This window comes from Bos javanicus, chromosome 11, assembly GCF_032452875.1.
Source record: "Bos javanicus breed banteng chromosome 11, ARS-OSU_banteng_1.0, whole genome shotgun sequence".
Lineage (NCBI taxonomy): Eukaryota > Metazoa > Chordata > Mammalia > Artiodactyla > Bovidae > Bos > Bos javanicus.
In genome coordinates this window covers 70,684,721-70,697,937 of record NC_083878.1, presented here as the reverse complement: position 1 = coordinate 70,697,937, position 13,217 = coordinate 70,684,721, and the positions used below count along the sequence as shown (strand labels likewise).

General features: G+C 50.8%; 1 protein-coding gene across 1 annotated transcript in view; it reads left to right on the top strand.

Moving 5' to 3' along the window:
* Positions 1 to 13,217, top strand: part of TOGARAM2 (TOG array regulator of axonemal microtubules 2) — a 44,463-nt gene that overhangs the window by 6,049 nt on the left and 25,197 nt on the right. Inside the window, 4 exon segments of the mRNA XM_061431380.1 lie at positions 3,329 to 3,375; positions 5,668 to 5,834; positions 10,808 to 10,958; positions 11,176 to 11,340. Of these exon segments, the coding sequence (XP_061287364.1) occupies positions 3,329 to 3,375; positions 5,668 to 5,834; positions 10,808 to 10,958; positions 11,176 to 11,340 (530 nt within the window).

Genomic DNA, 13,217 nt, shown 5'->3' with positions numbered 1-13,217 from the left:
GTTTTGAAGGCTGAGGCAGAGTCTGTGAGATGGAGAGAGGGAGAGTTGGGAAGGATGACTGACTGAGGCATCTAGGGCATGGCTAGTTTTCCAGCAGCACTGTATCTGTGTGTGACGGGGGGTGAGGTACGCAGGGCTGAAGGGCCCGTGTGCTAAACTGAGGAGTGTGAGCTTTACCCTGAAGCAGTGAGGTGCCACTGGGGGCTTTTTGGTGTGGAAGTGATGTCAGATCTGATTTAGGAAGGCCACTTTGGCCACGGCAGTGTGGCATGGGCTGTGCACACAGTCGGGGTTGCCTCAGGGATCCAGGGGAGAAGCTGTGGGCACCTGAATGGGCAGAGGCTGTGGGGCCCTGGTCTGCAGTGGTCAGTGTGCAGAGGGGCTTGGAAAGTGAAGAAGTGGGGGAGGGGATTGGTGACTGGATGTGGGATGAAACAGGTAGGGAGCTGAGGCCCATGCCAGAGTTACTGGATAAACAGCCAGACAGATGGTGGTGGCTTCAGCAGGACAGGGAATTAGGAGGAGAGGCAGGCTTTGGAGCCTTGGGGTGGCAGCTTGTGAGTGGGTTCAACTTGTGCTGCTGGGGACACTGGTAGATGCTCAGGTGTCTGGCCAGGTTCACGGAGAAGACTGTCGATGCAGGTAGAGCTTTGCTGTTCCCGTCATTTTCGTGTGGCCTGGTGGGACCACCTCAGGTCACGGTGGGGGTTCAGAAGAGGGAGAGGGGGCTAGAACGCTGTGTGGAGAAAAGTGAAGGCTCTCTGGGTGTGGGTGACCTTGGCCTCTGTCCTTTCTGCTAATGGGTCTCTAGAGAAGGAAAGGTGGAGAAGGCAATGGCACCCCACTCCAGTACTCTTGCCTGGAAAATCCCATGGACAGAGGAGCCTGGTGGGCTGCAGTCCATGGGGTCATGAAGAATCGGACACAACTGAGCGACTTCACTTTCATGCATTGGAGAAGGCAGTGGAAACCCACTCCAGTGTTCTTGCCTGGAGAATCCCAGGGATGGAGGAGACTGGTGAGCTGCCGTCTATGGGGTCACACAGAGTTGGACACGACTGACATGACTTAGCAGCAGCAGAGAAGGGAAGGAGAGGTTTGCCAAGGTCCATAGCTTGAAGGAGGCTGAGCCACGTGCTCTGAGGCCACGTCCTCTGCTCAGAGGGGAAGGGAAAACAGCCTCCAGCTCGAGGTCAAAGGGGCGAGGCTGTGGGCCAGGAGCCGGAGATGGCTGGGTCTGAGGGAGGAAGCAGTGCCATGATTACTGGTGCCCTGTACCCACTCTGTGCCTAGCCAGAACCACCAAAGGGACTTCCCAGCTCACCTCTGCCCAAGCCCTGTTAGCACAGCTGGGCAGTGGTGGGTTCCAATGGCAAAGACCTAGCGCCCTAGCTGGGCGCCCTGGGGTGTTTGCCTGTGTCTCCAAGCCACACAGGCCCTCCCTGGGGGTCCTGATCTAGGAGGCTGTGCCTGTCCCACGGAGCAACTCAGAGTCTTGGTTGGCCCAGGCTCTGGCCCTTCCTGTAGACCTCCGGTCCCCTGACCTCCACGGTCCCCTCAGTCAGATCAGATTAGTCCCTCAGTCGTGTCCGACTCTTTGCGGCCCCATGAATCACAGCACGCCAGGCCTCCCTGTCCATCACCAACACCCGGAGTTCACTGAGACTCACGTCCATCGAGTCAGTGATGCCATCCAGCCATCTCATTCTCTGTTGTCTCCTTCTCCTCTTGCCCCCAACTCCTCCCAGCATCAGAATCTTTTCCAATGAGTCAACTCTTTGCATGAGGTCGCCAAAGTACTGGAGTTTCAGCTTTAGCATCATTCCTTCCAAAGAAATCCCAGGGCTGATCTCCTTCAGAATGGACTGGTTGGATCTCCTTGCTGTCCAAGGGACTCTCAAGAGTCTTCTCCAACACCACAGTTCAAAAGCATCAATTCTTCGGCACTCAGCCTTCTTGACAGTCCAAGTCTCACATCCATACATGACCACAGGAAAAACCATAGCCTTGACTAGACAAACCTTTGTTGGCAAAGTAATGTCTCTGCTTTTGAATATGCTATCTAGGTTGGTCATAACTTTCCTTCAAAGGAGTAAGCGTCTTTTAATTTCGTGGCTGCAGTCACCATCTGCAGTGATTTTGGAGCCCCAAAAATAAAGTCTGACACTGTTTCCACTGTTTCCCCATCTATTTCCCATGAAGTGATGGGACCGGATGCCATGATCTTTGTTTTCTGAATGTTGAGCTTTAAGCCAACTTTTTCACTCTCCACTTTAGGGACCCTATATCTGGGCAGGCACTCAGGTGGGCTCTCCTACAGCCTGTCCTCCGGCCATCCCAGCCTAGGTCACCCTGCTGAGTGAACACTCTGAGGCCAGAGCACAGGATGTCGTGTCCCAGTTCTCGTGGCTTGTCACCCTGTCACCCCCCCAGAGCCTTCTGCTGTCTATGCATTTCCCAGTGAGAAGAGAAAAGTCCATGTTAGATAATGTATATCTGGTCTTCCTGGGAATGTAAGGCCCATCCATGCATCACCACCTGTCTTAGTGATGCTGTATTCCCAGTGTCTACACAGTGCTTTGCACATAGTACATCTTCAATAGGGTATGGTAACCCACTCCAGTATTATTGCCTGGATAATCCCATAGACAGAGGAGCCTGGCAGGCTACAGTCCATGGGGCTGCAAAGAGCTGGGCCTGGCTGAAGCAGCAACATGCATGCACAAATGAGTAAACAGTACTGTTTACTTTAAAAACTGCAATTAAAACCAGTGCCAGGAATGCCTCATCTTCCCTTCCTGTGCTCAGTTTGAACTGAACGTCTCCTACAAAGCAGTGGTGATTTCCCATCAGCAGCAAAGGGGGTCACTCCCTCTAGACCTTGGAGGAGAGAAGGAGTGGGTCTCCTGAGTTGGGAGAGGATTGAAGTCAGTCTGTCCTGAGGTGGGAGGAGATTCACCCCCATCTCCTGAGCACACAGCAGGGGCAGGGCTTCCTGTTGGACTGAGTGGTTTACTCATGGAGGCTGGCTTCCTGGGGAAATCAATGGTCTATGCAGCAAGAAAACAGGGTTCTGAGTTTTGTCTGGACCAAGCCTGCCGGTCAGCCTGCTCTCAAGTCCAGAAGGAGCTGCATCTCCTGCTGCCTTGAACACCTGGCCAAGAGCCTCTTTACAGAGGCACCCACGGCCCCCTCTGTCTCATCCCCCTCTCAGCTGTCACCCCATCCTGGAGCTAGCCTGGGAGCTAGCTCTTGCTTGCTAGCTAGCGCAGCAGGAGGTCTTGCTTGCCATCTCTCATGGTGCTTTTTTCTCCCCCATTCTTTTAAGATTGGTCTGGGAGCATGGGCCTCGGGAGAAGACCCCCAGATCTCTGGGTATGTACTCGTCTTGCACCCTTCCATTTGTTATTTGACTCTCTGGTTCCTGGGTTGGATCATGGGATTGGAATTAGGGCTAGAGGAGATCTGGGTGCTCTTAGACTCATTGCCTTCATTTCATGGAAGGGGAAGCAGAAGTCGCCCTGGTCCCAGGGAGGGTGGCCCCTGCTCTGTGGTACCCTCCACCAGCATAGGTTGCTTCATGATCACCCGGCTGAGAGAGACGGTGCTGTCCCATCTGATGGAGGAAGGGTGCACTGAGGTTCACCAAGATGGACCTTCTTAGTGCACAGAAAGCACGCAGGTCCTTGCGGCTCCAAAGGTGGGGTTTGTCCCATCCTATGGCTGCCCCTGGGCTGCCCAGGTGGTGCTAGTGGTGTGGTAAAGAACCCGCCTGCCAATGCAGGAGATGCATGGATCTAAGCGAATAGAGGATTCCTTTCCAGACAGAGTGAGAAATTAAACTGCATCCCGTGAATCCCTTGGTCAGCCGATCCCAGGAGGTTTCAGCCTCAGGGGAAGAGAGCCAGCTGGGCTGGCAGTGAGGCAGGTGGTTGAGGCTCAGAGAAGCTCTCCAGCCTATGACCTAATTTGTGGGGAGGATGGAAGGTCGAGTGAGGGGACATGGGCAGAGTACCGTGGGCCACAGGCCTAGGGGGTTGGCGGCAGCTGCTGTGCTGACTGGCAGGAGCGGGTGGACTGTTGCCCAGCTTCCGGGCAGGTCACCCTGTAATCAGCTCAGCAGCAGGTCAGTTGGTCAGGGGGAGGCTGCTGCCCATGAGGCCCCAGGGTTAGGATGCCCAGCTGGGCCTGAGAGGCAGGCCTGGCCTGGAAACCTCTGCTGTGGCCAGTCTTCCCTCTCTGGCCGGGCTGTGGCAGGGTGAGCTGGGGCAGTCCAGTGTGACACACACGGGCACCCAGCGTCCCTTGAGAGCTTCCTGAGAGCGCTGGAAGGGGTTTTGGGCCAGGGGACGCCAGCCTAGAGCTACTCCCCTGTCTGCCCCACCAGGTTGTCACTTGAGAACCGGGTCCTTGTGGGGCAGGGGCCAGGCTGCTTGGACAAAGCTTTCCAGGGAGTCTCTTGGAGGCATAGGTGAAAGGGGGCTACAAACTGGCAGAGTCCTCAAGAAGCTCTCTGACCTTCCAGCTGTCGGCAGAGGACAACACTGCCCAATGTGGGCACCACGTCTAGCATGTAGTCGGGGCTCGCATGGTAGTGTCTGAAGCTAAGGGCTTTCCTGCAGTCCCTGCTCTGGTGAGCTGGCATCTGGGCGCCTATGCCCTCGGCCCTGCCTTACTTCCCGGCAGACAGAGGCTTCGCCCCTCCTCCCCCTTGGTTCTAGAGTCTTCTCCCAGGAGGGATCTTTGGTAGAAGGCAGGGGCTGGACAGAGATCTGGGGGTCCCCAGGAGCCCTGCCAGATCCCCAGACTCTACACCCTTTCCAGCCTCAGGCAGCCCCAGGTGGTGGCCCCTCTTCCCAGAGGAGCCCTGATTTGTAAGTTCTCTCAAGGCCAGTGAACTCCAAACTTTGTGAGCAGGAGAACCTGATTAACGCTGCCTTCATTAAAGGAAAACTAATGGACCTACCCCCACACTGTCCCTAAAACAAGAAACATGCTCTTAAAGTCTGGCAATTGGGAAAACATGGAATGACAAAGATATACTACAGATTTGATGTCATTTGGAAATGAATTTGAATTTTGTTAATCATAAGAGCATCTGAAGGTCACTGGGTCTCAACTTTCCCATCTGTAAAATGAGAGCGTTGGGCTGGCATTAGTCCTCTGGCTCTTTCCTGTGGTGTTACAGTCTCAGACAGGAGCATGGTAGTGTATAATGATCAATGGGCTCATTTTGTTTTTCCTTTTTCTGAAGCACATGCCTCCCAGTTAAGACAGACTTACATTCTCAGGAAATATCTTAAACCTCTTAGATAACAGGTCTGCCCCTATTTCCTGCCCACACTCCTCTCCACCCCACCCCACCCCACCCCAGTCTTAGAATAAAGTGTGCAGTAACTGTTGATAGATGGATGCATGGATGGATGCATGAAAGGGGAAGGGTGTTGGTCCTCAGGCAGCCTGTTCTATTCCTCCCAGTGCTGCTCTGTAGAGTGAATTTAACCTGTGCTTTCCCTTTTAAGGCAGCATAGGGGAGAAGCACTGAGGGTGGAGGGCTTAGACAGTTGCATGTTATACCAACCCCAGGGCTGTAGAGCCTTAATCCCAGCGGCTGCTGCTCTCGGGTGCTGGGTGTCCTCAGTTTTACTCTTGTTCTTCACTCTTCAGAGCCAAAACCTTTGATCCCGCCTGTCAGAGACAGGTCTGCTGCCCCTGAGAAGCCTGCCCTGCCTTTATCTCAGTCTGCTCCGATGCTGACATCCTTCTCCTTCAGCCATGCCAAAGAAGCTCACCCCTTGTTAAAAGAAGAGGACCAGAAGGAGAGTGAAACCAAGGTACCTGGAAAGTGAGGGGAGAGGAAGCTGGGGTCAGAGCACACCACTGGCTGAAGGCACACATGCTTCTGAAATACACAAGTGTGGGCCTGGCTTGAGGAGAGCAAGGAGGAACCCGAGGCAGCTGCTCCAGTCCTTAAGGCTAGAACCTGTAGATGGGTTGGGGTGAAGGCTATGGCAGAAAAGAGAGGAAAGAAAGGAGGAGAAGGACAGAGGTGAGGGGGCCTAGGTGAAGGGGAGAGTACAGCAGGGACCCGAGGGGTGGGGCTGAGGGAGGAGGCGAGGACAGGAGGAGGTCACACATGGTTCAGAAGGAAGCAGGATGTGGGGGAGATGGCAGAAGGGCTTAGGTGAACCAAACCAAGTAATCTGAACCAGCACCCAAGATAGCAACCTAGAGGCAGCTGACTCAGAGGCAGATCAGCCAAATGCTGTGTTTCACAGGCTGACAAATACCTTGTACTTCTAAGGTGACCTTGATCCAGATGATTCATACAGATCCTAGTCTGGATGAATTTAGTGAAACTTGGGGAGTCATTGGACTTCCTACATGACCCAGTGGTAAAAGAATCCATCTGCCAAAGCAGGAGTTGCAGGAGACCCTGGTTTGATCCCTGGGTCTGGAAGATCCCTTGAAGAAGGCAATGGCAACCCATTTCAGTATTCTTGCCTGGAGAGTCCCATGGACAGAGGAGCCTGGTGGGCTACACTCCATAGGATCACAAAGAGTCAGACAGGACAGAGCATGCATGTGTTCAGTTCAGTTCAGTCTCTCAGTCGTGTCCGACTCTTTTCAACCCCATGAACTGCAGCACGCCAGGCCTCCCTGTCCATTACCAACTCCTGGAGTTTACCCAAACTCATGTCCATTGACTCGGATAAGGTAATGGCACCCCACTCTGGTACTCTTGCCTGGAAAATCCCATGGGCAGAGGAGCCTGGTAGGCTGCAGTCCATGGGGTCGCTAAGAGTCGGACATGACTGAGCGACTTCACTTTCACTTTTTCACTTTCATACATCAAAGAAGGAAATGGCAACCAACTCCAGTGTTCTTGCCTGGAGAATCCCAGGGATGGGGGACCCTGGTGGGCTGCTGTCCATGGGGTCACACAGAGTCAGACACGACTGAAGTGACTTAACGACGACGATGTCCATTGACTTCCCTGGTGGCTCAGACAGTAAAGCGTCTGCCTACAATACAGGAGACCCGGGTTCGATCGCTGGGTGGGGAAGATCCTCTGGAGAAGGAAATGGCAACACACTCCAGTATTCATTCTTGCCTGGAAAATTCCATGGGAGGAGCCTGGTAGGCTATAGTTCTATGGAGTCACAGTCAGACACGACTAAGCGACTTCACTTCACTTCACATGTCCATTGAGTTGGTGATGCCATCCAATCATCTCATCCTCTGTTGTCCCCTTCTCCAACTGCCCTCAATCTTTCCCAGCATCAGGGTCTGTCCAATGAGTCAGCTCTTCACATCAGGTGGCCAAAATATTGGAGTTTCAGTTTCAACATCAGTCCTTTCAATGAACACCCAGGACTGATCTCCTTTAGGATGGACTGGTTGGATCTCCTTGCTGTCCAAGGGACTCTCAAGAGTCTTCTCCAACACCACACTTCAAAGGCGTTAATTCTTCGGCACTCAGCTTTCTTTATATCCAACTCTTATATCCATACATGACTACTGGAAAAACCATAGCCTTGACTAGACGGGCCTTTGTTGACAAAGTAATGTCTCTGCTTTTTAATATGCTATCTAGGTTGGTCATAACTTTCCTTCCAAGGAGTAAGCGTCTTTTAATTCCATGGCTGCAATCACCATCTGCAGTGATTTTGGAGCCCCCCAAAATAAAGTCAGCCACTGTTTCCCCATCTATTTGCCATGAAGTGATGGGGCTGGATGCCATGATCTTAGTTTTCTGACTGTTGAGCTTGAAGCCAACTTTTTCACTCTCCTCTTTCACTTTCATTAAGAGGCTCTTTAGTTCTTCTTCACTTCCTGCCATAAGGGTGGTGTCATCTGCATATCTGAGGTTATCGATATTTCTCCCGGCAATCTTGATTCCAGCTTGTGCTTCTTCCAGCCCACTGTTTCTCATGATGTACTCTGCATATAAGTTAAATAAGCAGGGTGACAATATACAGCCTTGATGTACTCCTTTTCCTATTTGGAACCAGTCTGTTGTTCCATGTTCAGTTCTAACTGTTGCTTCCTGATCTGCATACAGGTTTCTCAAGAGGCAGGTCAGGTGGTCTGGTATTTCCATCTCTTTCAAAATTTTCCACAGTTTATTGTGATCCACACAGTCAAAGGCTTTGGCATAGTCAATAAAGCAGAAATAGATGTTTCTCTGGAACTCTCTTGCTTTTTCAATGATCCAACGGATGTTGGCAATTTGATCTCTGGTTTCTCTGCCTTTTCTAAATCCAGCTGGAACATCTGGAAGTTCAAGATTCACGTACTGTTGAAGCCTGGCTTGGAGAATTTTGAGCATTGCTGTCCTAGCATGTGAGATGAGTGCAATTGTGCGATAGTTTGAGCATTCTTTGGCATTGCCTTTCTTTGGGATTGGAATGAAAACTGACCTTTTCCAGTCCTGTGGCCACTGCTGAGTTTTCCAAATTTGCTGACATATTGAGTGCAGCACTTTCTCAGCATCATCTTTCAGGATTTGAAATAGCTCAACTGGAATTCCATCACCTCCACTAGCTTTGTTCGTAGTGATGCTTCCTAAGGCCCATTTGACTTCACATTCCAGGATGTCTGGCTCTAGGTGAGTGATCACACCATCGTGATTATCTGGATGCATGCGTACATACATGCAGAGTCACTGTTATGGTCTTCCTTTAAAACAGACATATAAAAGTGCAATAAACGTATCTTGAAAGCCTGCTATGTGCATGTGCTGTGGGATCCAGTGATGCTGATAAGGTCCAGCTACCACATCCTCCCTCTCCAGCGGTGGTGACAGACCATGAGGCAAAGGAGGAATAATTCAGGGCCATGAAATGATCTCATCCTCTACCCACCTTAGCCACTCACTCCCATGGTCATACCGTAGACCTTGGCGCTGCAAATAACATCTTCCCTGCCATCATCTCAACCTCAAGCAGCCCATTTGCTCACTTCCTTCTCCTGATGTTCGAGCTCAATCCATCTGACATCCCGACTCTAGCACTTGTCTTTCTCCTGCATCAACAATGATTTCCTTGAAACTGGATCATTCCCACCAGCATCTTAGTTCTCTCTCATCTTAAGAAAACCAAACCGAAGCAAAAATTCTGCCTTGTCTCTTTACCAGTCCTTTCCTGAGTGTGGGCCAGTAGGTTTAGTCCCCACAGCCCCACTGAAATCACCCCCATTGAGGCACTGGTGGATCCACCTTCCCGTGAGCAGCAGTCACAGTGCTCTTTCAACTTGACCCATTGCCAGCTTTTGTGGCTCATCCTTCTTGAATTCCCCACCAAGGAATGGAAATGAGGGCTGCTTCTTTCTTGCTTCTCTGACTACATCAGTTACATCCTTCCTGGCCCTTCTTTGCTGGCTCCTCCTTGTCTTCCTGACCTCTATGTGATGGCACTCAGAACTCACACCTCTAGCATCCTATCTATTTACACTGACTGCTGTAACCTGATACCCGACCTATGGCATTAGGTACCACCTCTATGCAGCTGCTGCTACTAAGTCGCTTCAGTCGTGTCTGACTCTGTGCGACCCCATAGATGGCAGCCCACCAGGCTCCCCCGTCTATATAACTTTGTATTTTGACACAATTAAAGATTCACAAGAAGTTGCAAAAATAGAACCAGAATTTCCACGTGGCGGGACTTAGACTAAGATAGCCGGAAAAATGATAGAAAAAAGTTGGAAATATAACTAGAGACCTAAATGCAGATGTTGAGTATCAGTGCTATATAAATGCAGTCATATAATTTAACAGCTCCTGGAGTTCAGGGGAAGGTCTGGACTGGAGAGGGAGATTTAGGAGCCCTCTAGGTCTCTAGTTATATTTCCAACTTACCTTATCCAAGATTTTAACTGCTGAATTCTCATCCACCCCACCCCAAAACTTCCTTTTCCTAGTGTCCTCTCTGTGAATGGCAGTAAAAGGCAACTCCAGACTTCCAGCTGCTCTGACCCCAAATCGCAGCCCCATCCCACCTCCTGTCTCTCTCTTATCCCACACCTCATGTATCAGCCAAAGCCGTGGGCTTTACTTTTGAACTTGTCCAGAATCTGGTCCTTCTTTCATTTTTCCGGCTATCTTATAAGTTCTGCCTGGAAATTCTTGGTTCTATTTTTGCAACTTCTTGTGAATCTTTAATTTTATCAAAATAAAAAGTTATAAAGAACAATACTTAGAGAATCCCCGCACCCAGCCAAAAAAAAAAGAAAAAGGAAAACAAAAAGAAAAAAAAAAGAGGGAATCAGATCATGTCATTCTTCTGTTCAGAACCTCCAGTGACTTGCTGTGTCCTCCAGAGGAGAATCCCAAGTCCCCACCAGAGACCACCGGGCCAGTGTGCTGTGGCTCCTGCCCCATACCCACCACTCCCGACCTGTGTCCTGCCTCACCTCTGACTCTGGGCACACCAACCAGTGTCCTCCTCGGGGCTCACAGCCACATCCAGCAGCCCCCAGACTCAGGGTCTGCTCCTCACTTTGTTTCTGTCTCTGCTTCAATGTCACCACCTTGAGATCGCCCTACCTGAAACAAACCCCATCACCCTGTGTCCCTTACTTTCCTTCCCGTGCATGGTTGCCTGACATCAGAGGCTGGTCTGTTTGCTGCCATCTCACCACTCCACATAGTTCTTTGGGAGCAAGGCCTCTGAGTTTTTGATCATTTTCAGAACAGCTATTGGCACCCAGGAGCCACTCATGTTCCTGATGACTGAATGAATGAAGAAGGTATAGAAAGCACAATTGGGTCCACAAGGTGATGGAGTTTGCTTTGACCTTGTGCCAGATTCAGGTCACCATTGCCAGGTCTGCCCAGGAGAAGATGAAGCTGAAGCAGATGAAGGAGATGGAGTTATTCCGCAGGGCAAAGGAGCCGGAGAGGGACAGAGAGCTCACTTCCCAGAGCCTGGGCTCCCGGAGGACCTTGATGAAGGAAGGTACTGGGTGTTTGGGGAAGGCACCTTCAGGCTGGGGACACTTCTTACCAATACCTGGGCCAAAAAGAGAACATTTCCATCTACACAGTCTACATCCTGAGACTGGACAGGGAGTCACCTTTGCTCTCTCGTAGTTCACCGATGGGCCCATTTCCAAAGGGGGGCTCTGGGGCCAGGCAGGACCGGCTCTGTCCAAGGACTTTCTCTGCCTCCGCAGGCCTCCTTCCTCTCCGGGGCAGTGGGACCCTGTCTGTGCCCACCGGGCTGAGCAGCCCCCGCAGGAACAACCTCGGCGTCATCCTGAGGAAGCGGGCCAGCCGGGCCTCATTGCCCAGCATCCCCATCAGCAAGAAGGAACCCAGCTTTGCCCGCCATGCTTCAGGTGGGGCCCAGACTAACTCATGGGGGGCACATATCCGTCTCTTGGTATGCTGTCTTGGATGCTTAGGGGCCTGGCAAGGGTGACCTCTGCTGCTCTGCTTCTGCTTGTTGCCCTTGATAGAGCAGGGGGCAGCCTGGTGTTGCCAGAGAGAGGAACAGTAGTGTGTCTATGGGCCAGCCCTGTTGTAAAGGGAATTGTGGATGGCTGGACAGGTGTGCCCAACCTGTGTGACATGTCCTAGAGGACCCACCAGAGCACCAGGATCACAGATGCTAATAACAGCCTCTGTGGAAATATCTGGAAACACCCAGAAGAGGAGAAAAGGCTTCTGGGAAAATCTTGGGCTTGTTGCCTCATAAAATGTCAGGGCTGGACAGGGCTGGTTACAGACTGGGATGCAAGGACCTGAAGGTTCTGTGGGACACTCAGGAAGGTGCCAAGGGACAAGGGGAGGCCCTGTCCCCATTCTACCAAAGGAGGGTCTATTTTGCCTCCCCTTTTGGCATATTAGGTTTCTATGTGGGATTTCATTTGAAAAGATTTTGCTACAGAAGAACATTTGAAAACAACCAACTTGGTTCAGAGTTTCTTTAAGTATAGGATATTGTAACACATTGGTGGGAGAATAGAGCATCATTTGGGTGCTAGAAATAATACCGGCTCACCTTTCTATTTCATTCTCTTTCTATTCTTTTGATACCATCAAGTAGAAAGCCCTAATCTGGTGCTAATTTTTAACCCCTTACTAAGACTTTCGAGTTTCCTTTCTAAACAAAGAGATCTTCCTGGCTAGAAACATCAGAATCTGACTGCCACTTTGTAGCGAGAGTTTATAATATTCTTTTACTCTGACTGTAAATATTTATCACACACTATGACAAATAATCATTTACAAATTATGGTAGTGATAAAAAATTTCCCTTAAAAAAACTTATTTAGGGGTTGCCATTTCCTTCTCCAGCAGCAGCAGCAGCCTTTGAAAAGGGAGTTGAAGGAAAAATACCCAGTAAATAAGGGTACAAGTATTTAAGAGATATGGCACACACACAAAAAAAACCCAAAACCTATGGAAGTGGTAACTGAATGGTTGGTACTTGGGAAACATTGATCTTTCTAATCTAAGCTACTTCTTTTATAGACAACAGACTGAGACCCAGAGACTCAAAGTCACCCAAGGTCACCCAAGATCACGCAAGGTGATGGTGGCCCATAGGGACTTAGACTTTGTCTGATGACTCTTGATCCATTGGCAAAGTTGAGAAGAGAATCCAAGAATGAATGAGGTCTTTGTGTCTTGGCTTTAAGGAGAGTACTACCCCTCAGCTCAGTCTTGCCTTGGACTTCCTGGGTACCACATTGTGAAAGCCACGTAAAGATGAACCTCTGCAGAGAACTAGGCGGGAAGTGAGAAATCTGGATTCTGGTCCTAGCTCTGTTAATGAAGGAGCTAAGGGACTGTCGGGAGGACCCTGGCTTCACCAGAGGATGGACAATTGGGGAGAAGAAGGAGGAGAAGTTGTAACACAGGCTCCTGGGTGGAGACAAGATTAGAGCCAGGGAGTCATTCCTTGATAGAATTTCTGGCCTCACCTCCAGCCACAGACAAGGGCAGGATGGGGGGGCGGGGGGTGGGCTTGGTTACGTGACATTAAGCAGCCTATCACAGGCCAGTGTGTTTATCATAATCAGGTTAGCAATGGTAGGGATAAAAACGGTCAATGAGAGGTTGGAGTTAGGTGGTCTCCATGGTTCCCCAGGGAGTGCAGCCCAGACCCTGGCTTCTAGCCCTTACAAGTCCATTCAGCCTACAGACTCCCCACCCCGTCTTCCCTTTCTCAGTAAGGTGGCTTCAGTGCCGTGCTGTGGAGGCCTCAGGT